The sequence below is a fragment of the Lissotriton vulgaris genome, chromosome 1_1, assembly GCF_964263255.1.
Source record: "Lissotriton vulgaris chromosome 1_1, aLisVul1.2, whole genome shotgun sequence".
Taxonomy (NCBI): domain Eukaryota; kingdom Metazoa; phylum Chordata; class Amphibia; order Caudata; family Salamandridae; genus Lissotriton; species Lissotriton vulgaris.
In genome coordinates, this window is record NC_141685.1 from 317,059,722 (window position 1) to 317,081,509 (window position 21,788).

General features: G+C 47.6%; 1 protein-coding gene across 1 annotated transcript in view; it reads left to right on the forward strand.

The window, feature by feature from the left end:
* The window catches only part of LOC147747113 (vitamin D3 hydroxylase-associated protein-like), a 639,379-nt gene that overhangs the window by 264,254 nt on the left and 353,337 nt on the right, over positions 1-21,788 (forward strand). Inside the window, exon 3 of the mRNA XM_086952364.1 lies at positions 6,313-6,456. Coding sequence (XP_086808490.1) covers positions 6,313-6,456 — 144 coding nt within the window. The remainder of the gene's footprint in view (positions 1-6,312; positions 6,457-21,788) is intronic.

Here is a 21,788-nt window from a genome sequence, read left to right on the forward strand (position 1 = left end):
AGTCCCCTCTGAATCCAGGAGAATCATCTATGGTTTCCCTCAAGGTATGTCCCTCAGCCCCACACAGTTTAACCCCTACATGACCCCCCTGGCCAACATCGTCAAAACCCATGGACTAAATAGCATATCCTACGCTGATGACACCCAGCGCAACCTCTCTCTTTCTAAAGACCCCTCCACCACGATGACCAACTTCCGTCGGTGCATAAGAAGCCTAGCAAATTGGATGTGAAATAACTGCCTCAAACTTTACACAGACAAAACAGAATTACTGATCTTCAGGAACAACACATTCCCATGGACCGACTGCTGGTGGTGCTCTGAACTAGGGTCCACTCCCATTGACCACGCTCGCAACTTCAGGATAATCCTGGACAGTAAGCTCACTATGAACAGGCAGTCTCCTGCCTGCTTCCTTGCTCTTTGCATGCTCCGTAAGATTGACAAATGGCTCCCCATCAACACTAGACTAACTATCATTTAAGCCCTAGTCACCAGCCTCCTGCACTACGGACCAGGGTTCGATTCCCGGCGCGGCAGGTTTCTGGACCAGGGTCAGCGGACTCGATAATTCTCTCGCCTCGGTGCCCACTCTGATCAGCGATCACACTCGGCAACTCTGGGCATTAGCTTGCCTCATCTTCACTAACGGCCCCACCAGACCGCCGGGGATGCCTGGTCTCACCCTGGAGATACCCATTAAGGGACCATCTCTCAGGGAAGCCAGGAAGGGTTTCGCAGCGGTCGAAGCGCCTTGGGACCCTACGGGTAAGTAGTGCGCTATATAAATGCCTATACATACATTTACATTTACATAGTTCCTGAAGATACTGCGGACCATACAGAACTCAGTGGCCAGGCTAATCTTCTACCTCCCCAAATGGACACACATTACCCCATGGTCCCTTATGTCCTCATCCCATTCATAGCTATGTGGAGATAACTTCTCCTGTTTCACTTCTTCTTTTTTTCTTCTGTCGACAGAATGGACTTGGATGCTGGTGCTGCTCCTGTTCCTGCTGGGCTGGGGTGGTGTGTGCTTCTTCTCACCTCCCCCCCCCCCCCCCAGCTGCCTGGCTTCATGGACGGGGTGGGGGGGGGTGGGGGGTTCTGTTACTCTGCCTCCCGGCATGCCGGACCTGCTGGGAGGCAGAGCTGTTCCTGGCTGGAAATCCTGGTTACCATCTCTTTGAGGCTGGTGCGCCGCCTTCTGGTTACTTCCGGGTCACTGAGCGCGTCTTTCTCTGGCCTGGCCGGGTGGAAGACGCGCTGCGCTTGATGTACCTTTGGGTTTCCGGTGCTGGATGTCGGAGTGAGGGCCTTGTTCCTGTTCCGGCCCCCACTCGGGTAAGTCCTGCGTAGCGGTGTTTTGTTTCCAAACAGATTTGGACGTTATGGATCAATGTTACCCTGCCATTACATGCACATGCAGACCACAGTAATAATTGTATACAGGCACATGGCTTTCTGGCCGTCTTCATGGACTGCTTCCTCCTGGCATCACAGTGGAATGTCGATAGCTCCAATGTACAGAGTGCTGTGGCAGTGGACCGTTACTGATAATGCGCTTCAGTGCTTCGACTGTGGTACTAAGCTTAGATAACTGCAAATTCAGTGCAATAATGTAGGATATGCTCTGTGATGCTGCTATTCTTTTACAGGCGGTGGTGTCTGTCAAATGCTACACAGACTCGGAGTAACAGTGTTTTTTCAACTCTGCCTCTTTGCTTTCTCCTGCTTCTGGTTGGCTAGGAGGTTGTATGTAAATACTGTATGTTTGGCACTGCTTGCTTCCTATTGTGCTGTTACCTGACTAGCTTTCTGCCTCCGTAAGGAAACCAGGGGCCTCAATAGTTAGGGCAAAAGGTCTGGGGATGCCGGGGGTTGCTCCTCTTTCACTCCCACACGATGGCAGGTTGGGCTTCTGGAATACGCCACTTTGTGCAACGGTGACTCCTGGAGATTATGGGGTTTGGACCTGGGGCCTCATCCATGCGAGGCATGCGCTCTACCACTGATCTACAACCCCCCCTTCTGCCCTCAAGTATTACCTTTCTCGAAGTTGTTGTATTCTCGTCCTTACTGTGAGGGGCTGAGTCTCTTATACTGCACAATGTTCTTGTTGGTGAGGGACTGCAACATGGCTGGTCTAATTACTGCCTCCTGTGCTGTTTGAGGGACGCAGTGTTTCCGGCGGCTCCATTTTGCGTTGGACTTCGTGGTACTGCCGGTCTTGGGGTCTGGAGTCCCTTGTTAGTGCCCCGGACAGTGTTCTACTTGGTCTCCCATGGTTATGTAATGCATTTGCTGTTTGGGGTGAAATGTATTTGTGTGCTCCCTGATGTGTATGCATGCTTTTGTAACACACATGGATGCGGCCTTGAGGCATGCACTCGCGCCTTTGCACCTTGTCACTAGGTTGTGTGTTTCATGTCTGCCATAGGTTCTGGACTGGTGGGATGAGCTTTCAGTGCGATCTCCCATGGTTCACCGATTGTGTTTTGCAGGTCTTCACTTGGTCTCCGCTTCTTTCTGTGTGGCATGCTTTGATTCTCCTGCACTTTTGCTGGCGGGGAGTCTGTAGGTGATGCCGTGGACAGGTAGTGTTTTTTGCTTCCTGTTCCTTGGGCTGCTGCCTTTTCCTCATGTTTGGAAGACTCCTCCAGGGCTGGGGCCTCTTGTTGGGCTCTACTCGGGTCCTGTGTTCTGCCTCCATTATGCCAATGGCACAGGCTCCATTGCAGTTGTGTTTCTCTTTTGATGGGTTTTTACTTTGTTCTTCTCCTTGAACTTCAGGACTGTGCTCTTTCTTCTCGGCTCTGGCTTTGCCTTTGTGGCTGCCTTGGGCTGTCTGTCGGGGTGGGGATCTTATTCCTGGTGGTATCCTGGCCTCCCCTCCAGGTTTGCAGGAGGCTGTGGGTCTGGGTCGTTTGTAGGGATTTCTCGACCCTGGCCTGGGCTTGGCCATCCCTGTGTCTCTGGAGTGGTGCTCTGGGCTCCGGTGCCTCTGGGGGTCTCTGCCTGTGGCTTATCCTGGTTGATGTGCCAGTGGCTGCAGTGCTGGTTGTTGTCTCTGTCATCCTACTGCTGTTCTGCCTCTCATGGTCCCTTTCCATGTTGACTTTGCCTGCATTTCTGCGTGGTTCTTGGCTGTGTCCTGGACCTGGTTGTTGCAGTCCTGGCTTCCGGGTTTTTTTTGCCTGTGGCCTTTCCTCCCTGGGGATGGCTTCCCTCCTGGGTGGGGTTGCCCGCTTGGGTTTCTGGATGAGGTTGATTTCCTCATTTTCTGCTTCCCCGGGCTGCTGGTTCTTGGTGGGCGCTGTGGTGCCGGTCTAGCCTCGTTTTCGGGGTCTGTCTCCCTTGCGGGTGTGCTTGGGTTGCCCTGGTCGATCCTCTCTGCTCCTCACTGCTGCGTGGTGTTCTGGGCGCCTCATCTGCTCTGTTGCCTTGGTGAATTTTGGCTTCCTCTGGGGTGTCTTGTGTTTGGCCTCTTGGCTGTGTTTCTTCCTTCAGCCTTATCTCCCTGCTTCTTCTGGTCTCGTCTGATATCAGTGGTGCTGCTGGGTGGACGTTCTTTGGTGCCTGGATGGATTCCCCGGGTACTGTTGGCCTCCGCTGGGTCTCTTCTGGCCTCCGGTGTTCTTCTCCAGCTTGGTTCGCTGAGGAGGGAGGGGTGTTGTCCCTGCCATTTCTGGTAGATTTTTTTTTGCCGGTGTTGTGCCTCGAGCTTTTCCCTGGACTCCTGTTGTTCCGGGGGCCGTGTTTCCTTCGCTCCTGGTCTGCAGGTTTGCGGTTGCTTCTGCTTGTCCTTCGGCTGTAGCTTCTTGTGGTTGGCTGTTGCCTTCGTCCTTCCTCCCTGTTGGATTCTTTTCTAGGCTGGTCTGCTGGTTTCTGTTTGATGCGACCTGCTCGGGTTGCCTGTTTGAGCTCTTGCTGAAGTCCTGGACTGCCTGATGGGGTTGTGTTGGAGGTTTGTTGGGTGGCCTGGCACTTCTTTGAGGGTGTATTTTCTGCCTAGGGGGTGTTTGGTTCCTATGCTATTGGGTTCCGCTCCTTGTGGGTGTGGTGTATTCCTGACATTGTGGCCTCTTGGTTCTGGCTGTGCCTGTTTGGGTCTGTCATCCTCTCCTGTTTTCCCTGCTTGTCTCCTCTTGGGTTTCATTTGGGCGACGCTGGGCCTTTTTGCTCTCTAGCCTGTGCTCTGCTGGGGCCTTCCTTTCTTTGGCCTTCCCCATTTTTGGGTTGGGCCTTCAGGTCCTTCTGGTCATGCGGGTTGCTTGGCTTTGGCTTCCCAGCTGTGTCCTCGGTTGCCGTTTTGTGCCCTGGGGGTCTTTCCCCCGCCCTGCCTTGGTTCGTTCCGGGCTGTGGGGTTTGCTTTGCTTTTGCTTTTCACCCTGGCTGCTGTTGCTTCTGTGGTCATGTTGTTTTTTGTGTTTCCTCTGCCCTGGTGGGTTGGGGTGCCATGCTGTGATGTTTGGGCTGTCCCGCTCCTTTTGTACCTCTCGGGGTTGTTGGCCCTCGGTCTCGCTGGCCTGTGATTTTGCCCCAGCCTTCTGCTTGGACTGTTTGGGGTCATCTCTGCCTGGCCTGTCTCTGGTTGGGCTTGGCTGTGGTTGTTGTTGGCTCCCTTATGGTTCCCTTGCTATGGTCTTGGGTTCTCTGGGTCGTTTGACTGTCTGGTTGTACTCCTTCTCTGGTGTTCGGGGTGTGCCTTCTTTGGGCGGTTGCTTCCTGCTCCGATGTCCTCCAGTGTGAGGTTGGGGTGTTTTGCTGGAGCTGTGTTCTGGGGTTCCTGTGGTTCCTCCGGTTCCCTTTTCCTCTTTGTTTTTCCAGGTCTCTTTGTCCTGGTTGATTGGCCTTGTTGGTTCTTGCTGCTCGGGTTTCCTGGAGGTGCTGGTTCCCTTGGTGCCTTGTTTCCTCGTCTCTCAGGGCTTGGTGGGTTGGCTCCGGGGATTTGTTCTTCCTTCCCCAGTGCCTTGGTTTTCCCTCTTTCCCTGTCCGTGGGCTCTGTCTCGCCTTCCAGGCTGGGTGCTGGTGGACTGTCGGCTGCTGCTGACCCTTTTCTCTTGAGGCCTGCTGCTCTTTTGTGTGGTTCCGGGGGTTTGTCCTCTGGTCTCGGGTAATTTGCTTCCCTTCTCTTCTGGTTTGGTCCTGCCCTTGGTGGGCTTCTCAGCCCTTTTTTTCCAAGGGAGGACTTTGGTTTTTGATGGTTGGGGCTTCGCATTTCTCTGGCCCTCTTGTCCCCTGGGTGTTTCTTTCATTCCGGGGCCTGGGTTTGGCTGGCGCGGGTTCTCTGTGCCTGGGTTTGGCTCCTGTTGCCTTTTTCTGGCTTGCTGGCCTGTTGGCTCTTGGGCTTTCTCTTTGGGTGGCCTCCTTGTTGTTGTTTTCTTCTTGCCTTCCTTGCTCTTCCCTTCTCTGGTGACCTCTGGGGTTGTCGGTCTGGTCGTCTGGATGCTCTCCCGTTGTTTTTTGTTGGGTGCGTCCAGTATTGGTGTGGCTCCCTCTTGTCGGGGGCTCTGCCTGGGGTTTCGCTGGTTCTGCTTTTTGCTTCCTGCGGTTGCTGCCTTGGTGTGAATTCCTGGGTTGGCTTTTGTTTTGTTTGGGAAGGCCGGCTTTTCTGCTTTGGTATTCTCCACATAGTTATAAGTGGGACGAGGACATAAGGGACCTGGGGGTAATGCTCTATTACTTACCAGTAATCTTCATTACAGTGGGTCCTCCTGTCCTCGTCCCATTCATACACCCCGCCCTCCCTCCCGGATGGCCAGACTTGCTGTTTTGGGCTTGGTTGTTCAGGCAGAATGCTGGGTAAGTACCCCTTATGTACTCCTGGTGGGAGGGGCGGGGTTAGTGTCCCAGCATTTTTCTGATTCTTTTTTTCTGTCGGGAGAAGGTTATCTCCACATAGTTATGAATGGGACGGGGACAACGGGACCCGGAGTAATGAAGATTACCGGTAAGTAATAGAGCATTACCCCTCACTTCAAGAAGCTCCACTGGCCCCCTATTCAGAAGAGATGTCAATTAAATAAACTGACCCACACCTACTAAGTGCTTCACAATCAAGGACCAGCATACATCAATCACTGCTTGAACTTCCAACAACCCTCCAAACACCTGTGCTCTGTCTCCCTGCCCAGTATTATCCAGTTACCACTGGTGGTTCTTTCTCTAATGAGGCAGGGAGGGTTTCTGTGCACTGCCAAACGTCATGGGACTGAAAAGATCTGTAGAATGATGGCAGCTCAAGGCGGGCTGTAAGAACAGTTTTGTGTTTCTAATAAATGTCCTCCTTGTTTACCTTTATTTCAGGCCTTGGAGGTGAACAAGGAAGTGAACTGTTTGACAGATTTTCTACAGGAATGCGAGTCTCAGGTTCGAGAACTCCAATCAAAGGCAGAGAAGGGGCCGCTTTACGGAATACCATTCAGCATCAAGCAATCCATTCCTTACAAGGTATTGCTGCATTTATTTATTTATTTTTTGGTTTTGTCACAACGTGTATTACTTTCTTAATTTTAAAAAATCGCTGCAAAGACTAGATTGCCATGCTTAGATATTGTTTGAATGCATGGATTTATTCATACATGCATTCAATTTATGAGAATCTAATTCTCTCTGATATTTTGAAAAATGGTCTGTACCGGTTGTAACAATCTTTAAAGGAGAAGCAATGAAATGGAGCTATAATTAGGCCTCCGCAGAAATGACTCAAAAATCGTCACACTATTTTGAGCTCAAAATGCATCCGTGTGTCCTTATTGGACGCGAGGACGCATTTCCAGCTAAAGTAAATAGTGTAAAATAGCATGTAATGCAAACCACATCCCCTCGTGTTTGGTTTGTTCTGATTGTTCCCTGGTCCGGCCATGTGATTTTTACGCGGCCGAAGTCTCTCAATGACACGATGTGATGTAAACTGGGGGTCTGTCCTCAGCAACTGTAAAATTGACTATCCTTGTACACTCCCATCCCTCTTGTATCCAGCACCCCCTCCTCCCTGATTTACAGTACTCTTGTGATATCCTGCCTATTGTATGACTCTTTGACTCTGTAAAGCGCTCTTATACTCTAACGGGTCAAGTTCGCGCTCTGTAAAACACTAAAATAAATAAATATATCTCAGGCTTTTTGTGTGACAATCATGACATGAAATACCGTAAACTACCTGTGATTACACCAGGGTCAATGAAATGACTCTTGGGCTGGACTTTGTGCATCTGTTACAGGGTGAGTGAGGATTTTACATTGTGAGTTTCAGGTTCACATTCATACAGAGGTTTACATTTTAGCCTATGTTACCTTACCCTACACCAACGAGGGTATCTTTAGCACTGATTATGAGGAGGGCAGAATGGAATGAGGTATTTTGCTGAATGCCGAAAATATCACATATTCCAAATTTCGGCTCTCATTCTTTTTAAATGTGTTTTGTTTTTCTTAAGTTCTCTGTGATATCTGATTATAGTATACGTTTTATTTCCTTAGTTTCTCAAACAGAAGTGCTGTTGGGTCATTACATTAGCATGTACATAGGGGCTTAGAAGGGGTGTTTGGAGAAACCCAGTATTTCAAACACTAACAATTGGATTGGACAGTACAAGGCGATGAAATGCATTACAGAACAAAAAAAACAAAAAACAAAAAAACCTAGAACCCAGGGAGGACTTGAGGAGGCGAGTGGACTGTTTGCGTTCAAGGAAATGGTGAATGGGAGCTATTTGAAGGTGATAATATTAGCTCATGGGTGTTTTTCTTCATGAGCTGCATGGAGGGTGTAGAAATGCAAATTAATTTTTTTCAAAGCAGTTTTTATCACTTTACAAAGCAGAACTATACGATGGAAAGTAAAAGCGTATTATCTGTATAGGTGATTAGTCCTCCAACCGGGGACCTATTTGAGGAATCTGTTTTCCCAGCCCAAGGGTGAATATCATAGGTAAAAGGTGGTACCCTCACTCGTCCTGCAAAACTATGTTGAAAGGATGCACTCTCACATAGAGAGTTCATTCCAGGGTTCACATGTAGTCCCAGATAGCTCGAGGAATTGCACATGCGAATTAAGAGGTACAATTTCCATCTTCTATCTGACAGGGGCTGATCATTTAGTTGGTAATGTACCAGAAATTAGAAAAACAAAACTGACAGATTATTAGCTTGACTTTGCGCTGCAAGCTCCAGGAATGCCAATCTGCCAAGTCCGAAAACCCCAAATAAATGTAGCATTGTCAAGTTTTGAGTTACACTAACCTCAATTTGAGACAAGAGGGTAAAAGGCAATGTTGCTAAAGCGTGTAACATGTTCTACTGTCTCCATCTGAGAAATCGTATCCAGATCCATAACCCAATCACATGCAAGCTCTTCACACTTCAGCCCAGATATGTATGGAAGAGGGCAAAGAGGCAGATGGAACATGGATCTCAACAATGGCTGTGCGCGAGTCAAGAACACTTTAGGACTCCCTGTGTGAATTAACTTAGGCAAAAAAACACTGGTGCTCATCTAATCAAGCGCCAATTGGAGGATATCAGGAACAATGCCAAGACTTCCTATTGGGACATAGCTAGAGCAGCATCTCATCAACATAGGAAACATATTTGAATCTGGAGCATGTCCATAAGTGACTTAAGATAGTTGTGACTACTTGGGATAGAACAGACTTCGGACCCTCCCCACCTAACTGGTTATTAAGCAAAAGCACCAGTTTCACCATTTGTTCCTGCTAAACAGAAAAAGACTAAAGTCTTTAAGCTAGCAACACTGACCTAACTGGTTTGAGTGATTCTGTCATTCAGTTCAAGTTATTGATTTTCTGTGAACTTGTGATGCTCTTTCTTCAACAAATTGGCCACATGTCAGTGTCACCGACAGATTTGCCGTGGTTGATTGACACAAAAACATTGCTTTCTTATGCTCACCACTGGGTTTCTTTCCGGGGTCTCCTATTGTCAGGGCCTCTGGACCGAATTATGGTGCAGGGTTCTCTAAATTTTACGGCATGAAAATGCAGATCATGCAACGTAATGCAGCAAATTTTATGTTAGCATTACTTCATTTGGGGTGACAAAATGCACCGAGTGGGATGGGTATGCTCAGACGTGAATCCCATTCTGATAGCCAGAAATCAGTCCTATGATGCTTGATTCCGGTCCAGGAAAGACATGGCTAGGCAGTTCGGGCATTCTGTCCATCAACTGTTGTTTTTGCATTTGTCACCCTGAGTGGGATGTGTATGCTCAGACGTGAGTCCCATGCTCTCCACACCACTGGAGTCAAGCAATCCTGGCTGAAGATGGCTGATAGCCAGAAACCGGTCCTAGGATGCTTGATTCCGGTCCAGGAAAGACATGGCTTGGCCGTTCGGGCTGGACTGTTCCCATGAGGCACAGGGTCATGGCTGATTTGCATATGGCCATGTCTGAACTGGGGTGGTGTGGATGGAGTGCAAAAAAACGATGGATTTAGGCCCAGATCTCTGTACTGGGGTGAATGTATGACAATGTTCTGCATTCTGTCCATCAACGGTTGTTTTTGCATTTGTCACCCAGAGTGGGATGGGTATTGTCAGACGTGAGTCTCATGCTCTCCACACCACTGGAGTCAAGCTATCCTGACTGAAGACGGCTGATAGCCAGAAACCAGTCCTAGGATGCTTGATTCCGGTCCAGGAAAGACATGGCTTGGCAGTTTGGGTGGACTGTTCCCATGAGGCACTGGGTCAAGGCTGATTTGCATATGGCCATGTCTGAACTGGGGTGGTGTGGATTGCAAAACAACGATGGATTTAGGCCCAGATCTCTGTACTGGGGTGAATGTATGACAATGTTCTGCATTCTGTTGATCAACTGTTGTTTTTGCATTTGTCACCCTGAGTGGGATGGGTATGCTCATGTCGTGTTCATATCTAGGACCCTAATTCTATATTCCCGATTTATGCCCTTGTGAGGTTATAATCAATAATATCCTGATAAAGGCATAAGAATCAGATTCATATTCAGTAATAGCCCATGCAATCCAAAGCACAGCACGGCTACTTCCATCGACTCCTAGAAAGCACATCGCGCTCTTTAAACAAACCAAGACTCCAGCAGCCTGGGAAAACCCCCCTGCTTTGTTTTGATTTGAACAAGAACTCCTGAAGTCCAGAATCAACTGTTAGTTCTTAGTGATGTCTTATGTCCAACCTTACATCAAACCCGGCACCTTCCAGGTATAAAATACCAACAGTTGCCTTAGGCAAACACACAGTGGTTTGGAGCAGAGCGGCCATCTACTTGCCCGAGAGCCCAGCTGATGCGAGTGTCCACGGAAGCCGCCCCTCCTGTTTGACGCACTGAGAGAGACGCTGTCTTTTTCTCCAGCCGAGAAAATCCAGCTCCGGTGTTTCCAGCCCACCCTTGCGGGTTGCTGGAATATCAAGTCCTGAGGAAAGAGATACCAGACCTCCCACATTCTATTACCAAGGTACGGAGCTGACTAAACCCTTAAGAGAATTCTTGATGCAGATTCTTGGCAAAATAATCTTAACCAACTTTACTTAAACTGCTACTTACTCATCCCTTCCCACGTATTAGGCTTAGGTCAGGTACACCGGAGTAGGCTTAGTTAGAAGCACCAGTTGAGTACGTTAGTCAATGCATTTATGTATGTATATATTTTATCAATTTTAAAGTATCATATGGCTAAGAAACCATATCTATGCATTTACAGTATTATTTCATAATACTACTTTTACTGTACGCACTTTACTTTATGATAAGTATTGCAATTGTGGCAATTCATTTCTCTTGCATGAGAAAGTAGACTGCTCAATAAATAACACCTTTTTATTGAAAACGCCTGTCTCTCTATTTCTCTGCACTCTGGTGAAACTAAGTGTTGACTGCTGACTGAGTGAAATAGCTGTCTATTGTTTTCACACGACTCTAGAGATACACTCTTATTCTGAGGGAGCAAAGTTGTCATGTTTATGCGATTGTCGGAAACTGAATCCCTTCTTGTCTGAGCCAGGGAAGCTAACCCCTCCCTATTAATTCGAGAAAGTTTCCAGTGACCTCTGAGCTAGCTGGCGCAAACCTAAATTAAGTTTAACATAGTCAGTAGAGACCTAGTTGACCTCAGTCCTACGTCTACACTGCTGTTTATGTTATTCCATTGCGCAGAGCCTATTGGGAAAATAGGAACTACACTACACTCAGACGTGAGTCCCATGCTCTCCACACCACTGGAGTCAAGCTATCCTGGCTGAAAACGGCTGATAGCCAGAAACCGGTCCTAGGATGCTTGGTTCCGGTCCAAGAAAGACATGGTTGGTAGTTCGGGCTGGACTGTTCCCATGAGGCACAGGGTCAAGGCTGATTTGCATGTGGCCATGTCTGAACTGGGGTGGTGTGGAGTGCAAAAAAACTAAGGATTTAGGCCCAGATCTCTGTACTGGGGTGAATGTATGACCATGTTCTGCATTCTGTCCATCAACTGTTGATTTTGCAAGGTTGGTAAAAACCCTTAATACTATCATATCCAATTGCAATTGGAAAATAATTCCTCTTTCGCACCCTTTTCTAATTGCAGTTTAGAATTAGCTGGTATAACCATTCTGTGAGTTGGAAATGCTATCCCTAGCCAGCAAAATGGGGTTCGTATATACCAAAAGGCCATTTTGCAGGCAGTGGCATAGCTAGACCTTTAACAGCCATGACGGTCCCTGTGTTTGCCGGCTGTAATGTCGTGACGTCAGGCTGCCACGCCCATGCGACATGTGTGCTGCCCACGTGACCTATGTTCAATAAAGTTAAGGGGCACGTCGACGTATGCCAGTTCGGGCGACAGAGACCAAACCCTGCAGTCAAATATACGAGTGTCTTTCATTTAGTCCCCACTCACCTGTATATTGTGAAACTGCCCCCGATTGTGTCGGCGCTGCCACTGCGCCCGACACAACAACTGGCGGCGATGGTGGGCTTGCCCTTGTGTCCGTCTGTCGGTGAGGCGGTCGCGAGCGTGTCCTGGTGCTCGCGGCGCTCGTGTCCCCCGACAGCTCGCCCATCTGCTGCTGCCGATCTGTGATCGGTGAAGTCTTTCCTGTTCTGTGCCATGCCTGTGGCGTCTGCCTGCTGTGGCTTGAAGGGAGACTGCTCGCCGCGTGTGGGGTCCCGGCGGTTGTGCCTGCGGCTGTGCATGACCGCACAATCACGCGCCCCATCCCCGAAGCCTGCCAAGCTGCCCCACAAGATTCTGACGATCGGCGCGAGGGCAGTCTGATTGTTGAAGCAGCGTCGGCCTGGTAATGCTGCCGCTTTGAGGCCAAAGGTTGGAAAAGTACTTTGGGGGCAAGGAATACACAGCCACTTCGTCTGGACCCACGGCCGGCCCAGGAGTGAAAGGCAGTTTCGGAAGGCACAGTTAAGCTCCTCTCACATTAGAGGAAAGGCCCTCACTAGGAAATAAGAAACATTAGAGGAAAAGCCCTAATGGAATGAAAGGTTCATTAGAGGAAAAGCCTTAAATAAAAAGAGAAAATTGTGCTAGGAGGAAAAAGGCCACACAATAACATTGATTAGAGTGTTGAGACACAGCACAACAAATAAATAATACGGAAACAACAAGGACACATAATTATAACTCAGAGGAATTACTATATTCATAATTTGGCTCTCCCTAAACATCTAGTGTGCCATTATTAGGATAACTACCTACTTGCACTGTAAAGGAAAAATAAAAAAAGGCAGCCTGAGGGGTAAATTGTTGGACGTACTTACCCCGGAAGGATTTACAGTACTGGAAATAAAAAAAACGGAATCATGGCACAGATACTGCCGGTAGAGCCCTTCATATTAAAAGGGTCCCCGTCCTCCCTTGCGCCCAAATGGAAAGATTGGGTGGATCGAGTACAAATGTTTTTTGAGGCCACTAAGGTATACTAGGATCAAAAACGTGCAATGCTCTTGCACCTTGGAGGGAAAGACATCCACAACATCGTCAAAACTATTGTGGAAATCACCCCCAAGAACCACCACACCTTAATAAATGCGCTAAATGGGTGCTTTGAGCCCATGGCTAACCAGGACTACGAGAGGTTTATATTTAGACAGGCACGACAACTTCCAGGTGAATCGCTAGACACATATCATGCAAGGCTGAAGAACCTCGCCTCTACATGTGGGTTCCAGGACACTACGGAAGAAATAAGAGGTCAAAACATTCAGGGGTGCGCGTCAGCCAAACATCGAGAACGCATTCTAGAAGAATCTGGCAAACCGCTTGCTGACATCCTAACTCTGGGACGAACCAAGGAGCTCTCCAAAAGCCCGGGCTACTCACATGGAGGCTGAAAACGGAGCCGGTCAATGCAGTGACCACTAGACCTGTGACCAAGTGGACAAAAAAAGGTCCCAATACTGCGGTAGCCGGACCAGCTAAGATGTGTGGTTACTGTGGCGGGCCACCACACCCGCCAGCAGAGTGCGCAGCAAAAGGGAAGAAATGTTCTGAATGTGGAAGATTTAATCATTTCGAAAAAGTATGCCGATTCAAGAAGTACCGATGGCCACGACAAAGGTCTAATGCGGTATCGGAAATGGATCAAACTCCAAGCGACATGGACGATGATGAGGAGGAAGCGAAAGTGGTACACAAAGTGCACATGATTGGCACTACCACCCGGAAGGCCCGTCCATTGTCACAATGTAACACCTGTGTGGGATCTTAAGAATTGATGGCTGTGGTGGACACTGGTGCTACCATAAATATCATGGCAGCTGCTTTACATCGGACTCTGAGTCCCGCTCCTGCACTGCGTCCTTCCACGATCACGGTGTTTGCTTATGGACAAGAAATCCAGCTGAAGATCTAGGGAGGTTCAGGACTTCCATAGCACATGGAGAACGGACTGTCAACACCAATGGGTATGTCACGAAAGATGGGCAAGGAATGCTGTTGGGCTGTCGGGCGGCAGAAGACCTTGGAGTGGTGACATTCGCCTTCAGTGTACATCATGAATTCATACAGCATCTTCTTGATGAATTTGCAGAAGTCTTCAAGGGAATTGGCCGATTCCGAAGAAAGGAGATTCACCTTCACGTTGATCCCACAGTTCAGCCTGTCGCTCTGCGACATCGAAGAATAGCATTTCATCTCCGCCCACAAGTAGAGGAAGAACTTAAGAAACTGGAGGATGCTGGAATCATCGAGAAAATTTCTGGTCCCACTCCGTGGTCACGAGGAAACCGAAACCGCCTGGGGCAGTGAGGATCTGCAATAATATGCGCCTGCCAAATGCAGCGATCAAACGGGAGCGAAACATCACCCGACCATTGATGATCTCATTGGGGTGATGGCTGGAGCCTGCTGGTTCTCAAAGTTGGATCTACGCTCAGCGTACCATCAACTGGTACTTGATGAGGCATCGAGAAATATCATCACTTTCTCAACTCACGTGGGTTTACGACTGTAAACCCGGTTGAGCTTTGGAGTATCAAGTGCGGACGAAGTTTTTCAAAATGTTATACATGAACTGATCATGGACATCCCAGGGGTGACCAATGTAAGTGATGACATCATGATACACGCGAAGTCACTTCCCGAACACAATGCACGGCTTACACAAGTGCTCCAACCCCTACGCGATGCTGGGCTTACTCTCCACAGAGAAAAGTGTGAGTTTCTAAAGAAAAAACACCAGTTCTTTGTGTACACATTCTCCACCGAAGGAGTCAACCCGGATCCAGAGAAAGTTCGGGATATCAAAGAGGCTGTGGCCCCCACCAGTGTGACGGAAGTTCGCAGCTTCCTTGGCATGATAAATTACTGTGGAAGGTTCATCCGGGATCTTACAACTTTAACGCTGCCACTACGAGAGCTCACCAAAGACTGAGTTCCATGGAAATGGGGTTCGGAGCAAATCAAAGCATTCACAGAGATAAAAAACTCCCTTTCTGAAGCAACGACACTGGTGTTTTTTGATCCTGCCAAGCTGACACAAATTGCCGTAGATGACAGTCCCTGATGCCTGGGGGCCGTGTTGCTTCAGAAACGAGAACAAGAAGAGGACTGGACTCCTGTTGCTTTTGTAATTAGATCACTGACCGAAACAGAACAGAGATACTCACAAATTGACAAGGAGGCCATTGCCATTCACTGGGGATAACGCCATTTTCACTTGTATGTCTATGGAAAGCCTTTCACAGTCACAACCGACCACAAGCCGCTGGTAGCTCTCTTTTCAGGGACCTCCACAAACCTGCCCCGAGGACTGAAAAATGGATGCTGCAGCTTCAAGACTATAATTATAAAGTGGAATATCAACCGGGTTCCCGCAATCCGTTGGATTACTTGTCCCGACATCCCAAAGTCGCTACTAGTAAGGAGATGGAGGATGCCGCTGACACCGAAGAATATGTGAAGTGTGTCACAGCCCGGTCCTGCCCAATTCCATTATCTATTCAGACTTTGGCAGAAGCAACTTCTACTGATGAGTGTTTACAGAGGGCCAAGTTAGCTCTGCAACGCAGCAATTGGTGAAAGGTCGAGGATGAATGGAAAATCCTGACATCTCATGCTCAGCGAATCATGGAAAGTCTATACAATGTCCCTGAAGAACTCACTGAAGACCCGACTGGCTGTCTGCTAAGAGGACATTGACTAGTAATTCCCACCTCACTAATGGACCGGTGTGTTCAGTTAGCCCATGTGGGGCATCAGGGCATGATGAAAACAAAGTCTCGACTTCGGACCAAGGTATGGTTCCCCTAATGGACGATCTGGTAGAATCCACTGTTCGGTATTGCTCTTCATGTCAAGCCACTGGAGACCTGCCCTGTCCGGCTCCAGTCATCGCGGAGACTCTGCCGAGGCTACCCTGGTCCTGTGTCAGCATGGATTTTGGCAGTCTACCGGATGGCCGCCACACTCTAGTAGCTATAGATGACCACTCCAAGTGTCCGGAGGTGGAGATTGTGGTGTCTACCAATGCTGCGGAAGTAATACCCAAAATCGAAAAGATCATGGCTGCACATGGGCTGATGCAGGAGCTGCGCACTGACAATTGGCCTCCGTTCCAAGGACAATAACTAGCCACATATCTTGGTGCCTTGGGCATTCAACATCGTAGAGTCACGCCAAGATGGCCGCAAGCCAATGGTGAAGCGGAAAGATTTATGAGGACTCTCAATAACGTGATCAGGATTGCACATGACAAGAGACAATCCTTAGAGTTGGCCATATTCACATTTCTCCGGAGCTATGGGCAAATCCCTCACTTCACCACTGGAGTGGCCCCGGCTTACCCGTTGATGGGTCGAGTGGTCACGGACTCAATACCGCATCATCGTCGCTGGCAGCCCCCTAACCCTGATGAAGTACGGATTGATGTTCGGCGCAAACAGGCATTTGCTCAAATAAGCCAGAAAAGAAATGCTCAACCCACAAGGATCCAAAAAGGGGACATGGTGCTGCTCAAGAATCGTTTGTTCACAGGAAAATTTCAACTCCCATATGAAAAACTGCCGTGGACTGTTGTCAGTATCAAAGGAACCAGGGTCATTGCCAAAAGAGGACACGAGACTGTGACTCTGAATGTTTCTCATTTCAAGAAGTATCATCCTGAGCTCCTGATAACCTCATCACCCCAACTGGAAAATAGAGACCAATGCCGTGGTAACAGTGGAGAGGCTTGCTCAAATGAGGATGGTGATCTGGGCGATCTGGATGGCTCATGGCCTGCTGACACCTCCCCCGCGGAGCCTGAAGTATCTCATGCTCCGTTGGAAGTTGGCTGTAGTGAAGATGCCGCTGAGGCCGAAGTGGACGTCCCATCAGGGCGAGGCCAGTCCCAAAATCTGCTGCGAAGAAATCCTCAGCCATCCTGTCGGCTAAGAAATTATTTCACGTAAGACTGTTCCGTATTTTGTTGGGATTTGTTAAGAATTCCAGGGTGTTTAGTCAGGGGTTTTCTAATGTAGACATTGTTATCCCCAATTTTTGTTTCATAGTAATACATTTTGTTATTTTGTTCCTTTTGTTGATTGTTGAGAGGAATGTAATGTCGTGACGTCAGGCTGTCACCCCCATGCGACATGCGTGCTGCCCACGTGAATTATGTTCAATAATGTTAAGGGGCACGTCAACGTACGCCACTTCGGGCGACGGAGACCAAACCCTGCAGTCAAATATACGAGTAGCTCCTGTCTTTCATTTAGTCCCCACTCACCTGTATATTGAGAAACTGCCCCCGATTGTGTCGGCGCTGCCACTGTGCCCGACACAACACCGGTCTGAGGTGGCCGCATGGAAAGCAGGTGCGTGGGGTGCTGGCGATTACTGTTTTTGCCACTGCACGACGGACGCTGGCTGGTAGGTGGTGCAAGGCAGCAGTCCACGAAACTCGTCACCCCCCTCTTCCCTCCATGCTACGTCCCTGCTTCCAGTCTAAAAATCTGTGATTTTGCAAATCATAGTGTTTGCGATTTCAAAAGGCTTTGAGCATCTGGCTCGTAGTACCACGTTATGCATACCTCCATTGCGTTGTTGTTCCATTTGCCTTTAGGAGGTAAGCTTCGAGAACTGAGTAGAAAAATGGAGCTAGTGATTAGAATCAGACCCATTTTTTTTATTCTTCCACAGTATTTTGGTTCCCATGTATTTAAGAAACATTAGTTCACATTCATTCCACTTTTGAAAGGCCTTGTTTACACAACCAAATCAATTATATGTTGGGTGTTTTCAAGAGATTAATATCTCCAGACAGCTGTTGGCAATATAATTTGCGATGCTTATACCATATTAATAAAAACAGGGCTTGACGCCAAGATCTGCTGAAAAGGCTAAACTGCAACATGCTCAACAAGTAACTGAATATGAGGCAACACAAATCTTGTTCACACTATAATTACAAAAAAAATGATTTGATTGCATCACTGTATGTTTAATGAAATTGATCCTACTGTGAAATGGTGAATGGGAGCTGTTTGAAGGTGGTAAGATTAGCTCAGGGGCGTTTTCCTCATGAGCTGCAAGGAGGGTGTAGAAATGCAAATAGGTTTTTTTCAAAGCAGTTTTTATCACTTTATAAATCAGAACTATACGATGGAAAGTAATAGCATATTATCTGTTTAGGTGATTAGTCCTCCAACCTGGGACCTATTTGAGGAATCTGTTTTCCCAGCTCATGGGTGAATAGCATAGGTAAAAGGTGGTACCCTCCCTCGTCCTGCAAATCTATGTTGAAAGGATGCACTCTCACATAGAGAGTTCATTCCAGGGTTCACATGTAGTCCCAGATAGCTCGAGGAATTGCACATGCGACTAAAGAGGTACAATTTCCATCTTCTATCTGCAAGCACCAAGAATGGCATTCTGCCACGTCAGAAAACCCCAAATAAATGTAGCATTGTCAAGTTTGGAGTTACACTAACCTCAGTTTGAGACAAGAAGGTAAAAGGCAATGTTGCTAAAGCGTGTAAAAAGCCACATGCTCTACTGTCTCCATCTGAGAAATTGTATCCAGATCCATAACCCAATCACATGCAAGCTCTTCACACTTCAGCCCAGCTATGTATGGAAGAGGGCAAAGAGGCAGATGGAACATGGATCTCAACAATGGCTGTGCGAGAGTCAAGAACACTTTAGGACTCCCTGTGTGAATTAACTTAGGCAAAAAAACACTGGTGCTCATCTAATCAAGCGCCAATTGGAGGATATCAGGAACAATGCCAAGACTTCCTATTGGGACATAGCCAGAGCAGCATCTCATCAACATAGGAAATATATTTGAATCTGGAGCATGTCCATAAGTGACTTAAGATAGTTGTGACTACTTGGGATAGAACAGATGTCGGACCCTCCCCACCTAACTGGTTATTAAGCAAAAGCACCAGTTTCACCATTTGTTCCTGCTAAACAGAAAAAGACTAAAGTCTTTAAGCTAGCAACACTGACCTAACTGGTTTTAGTGATTGTCATTCAGTTCAAGTTATTGATTTTCTGTGGACTTGTGATGCCCTTTCTTCAACAAATTGTCCACATGTCAGTGTCACCAACAGATTTGCCGTGGTCGATTTAAAACTCTTGATGACACAAAAACATTCTTTTCTTATGCTCACCACTGGGTTTATTTCCGGAGTCTCCTATAATCAGGGCCACTAGACCAAATTATGGTGCAGGGTTCCCTAAATTTTACGGCATGAAAAGGCAGATCATGCAACGTAATGCGGCAAATTTATGTTAGCATTACTTCATTATTATTTTGTTATTTTTCATCTTAACACCGTATGGGCAAGGGTTTCAACTCATTAGTATTAATTTAACATCCAAAATAAGTCTTAAGAAAGTCAAACTTTGCAAGAGAGCCCTCCACTGTGCAGCAACACGTGGCTCCATGATTTTAGTAACACTTGATCAGTTTGAGCTAGAAACGAAATTTATTTTTCTCAAAATTCACACATTATGCATTAGATGATGGATTACGTGGAAAAAACAGCAAATCCATAAATATGCAGAAAATGTCACATTGCAGAAAATGTCACATTGCAGAATTCCGGCCCATCTTATCGTTCAACCTGCATTTGGCACTTAATAGACTGGTATTTCATGTGCTCAAAACCTTGTAAAAGAGGTATTATATTTGCTGAAATCTATACCCAGTCACTCTGCCAGCCCCTCTCTTGTTTCTGTCCTGAAAGGATCACCTCCTAGACATCTCCTCTGCTAGAAACTTTGAGGTGCTATCCAATTGTAACGTACACCAAGAGCGATTGGCTCCAACATGGCCATGGCAGCCAGATTCCACTAAGCCAGTATTAAGACACTTAGCAGTCTTGGAGTCAGATGTCCTTCTGCTTTTTTTGTACCTGGAGAAAAAAAACAGATGGTCAGCCACTTGAAACTTGGAGAGCAATTCTAGTTCCTGAGGGCCAGCTGAGTCAAAAAGAAGCCTGCGGACTTTGGACGGAATGTTGCACATTGGCAAAACATTCACCCCAGTCATAGATCTGGGTTTAATCCATCGTTATTTTGCTCACCACGCCACTCCAATTCAGACATGGCCATATGCAAATCAGTCTTGACCCTGTGCCTCATGGGAACAGTCCAGCCAGAACTGCCAAGCCATGTCTTCCCTGGACCGGAATCAAGCATCCTAGGACTGGTTTCTGGCTATCAGCCGTCATCAGCCAGGATAGCTGTACCCAGTGGCGTAGTGAGCACGGGACCCACGTCTGGGTATACCCTTCCCACATAGGGAGAACAGCAAAACACACAAGGTGATGGACGGAATGTTGCACAATGGCAAAACATTCACCCCTGTCACAGATCTGGGTTTAATCCATTGTTATTTTGCTCACCACGCCACCCCAGTTCAGACATGGCCATATGCAAATCAGTCTTGACCCTGTGCCTCATGGGAACAGTCCAGCCCGAACTGTCAAGCCATGTCTTCCCTGGACCAGAATCAAGCATCCTAGGACCGGTTTCTGGCTATCAGCCTTCATCAGCCAGGAGAGCTTGACTCCAGTGTCATAGTGAGCACGGGAGCCACGTCTGGGTATACCCTTCCCACATAGGGCGAACAGCAAAAGGTGATGGACGGAATGTTGCACATTGGCAAAACATTCACCCCCAGTCACAGATCTGGGGTTAATCCATAGTTATTTTGCTCACCACGCTACCCCAGTTCAGACATGGCCATATGCAGATCAGTCTTAACCCTCTGCCTCATGGGAACAGTCGAGCCCGAACTGCCAGGCCATGTCTTCCCTGGACCGGAATCAAGCATCCTAGGACCGGTTTCTGACTATCAGCCATCAACAGCCAGGATAGCTTGACTCCAATGGCGTAGTGAGCACAGGACCCACGTCTGGGTATACCCTTCCCACATAGGGCGTTCACACCTGCACTGTGTGCCTGCGGTGCCTGCCACACGGTGCAAGGAGGAACACAGACTCCCATTCCTCTGTGGTAGCTTGTGTTACGACCGGTTTACGGCCGTAACACGAACTCCCACAGAGGAATGGGAGTATGCAACCGAACAATGTTCAGTCGCATCATGATGATGTGGTTGGGACCGCCGACTAGAGGTCGGTGGGTCCAGTTTCCAAGACGGTGTTGGGACATTGTAATAGGCCCCTAAATATTTTTCTCTTTTTTAGATTGGCTTGGGAACTTTATTGAATTGTTTTCTTACTTTTGAAATTGCTGGTACTGTTTGAAATTTAGCTTGTATTTCTATGCGGAAATTCATGCTGCTCGTGCCACAGCTACCACAAGGGTAAAGAATACATTCTTTACGAACTGTGGTGTAAACTAACTAGTGTGGATTTATTAAGTGGGTAGGCATATCCTCCCCCCAAATAACAACCCTATCTGACAGCTTGTGTGGCATAACATGTGACCTATGTTCATTACCCCTCAGTTAACTATTTATGAACACACTTCCAGGCAGCAGCCTGCATTCTTAACACTTTTTTATAATTATTTGATCCGCACGTGAATCAGGAAATATTCTTTTAGTATCTATTTCCCAGTGTTTCTGTGACTTTTCTTTTAGGTTCATATTGCAGGTCATCAAGACAAATCTCAGCAAAACCTACTCGGCTGTAATCCTTAAACGGAGTGTCATTAAATATGGTAATAGCAAATACAGCTCTTAGCCATAGCAAAAGTGTGTCATGAAGGGTTGCATGGCTAGCAAGCTGTTACCATTAACAAGATAGCTGAAACATGATAGGTTTGAGTCTCTGTTAAGCGTTCTATATTAATCCTTATACACATTAGTACTCGAGGATTTGTAGCTTTA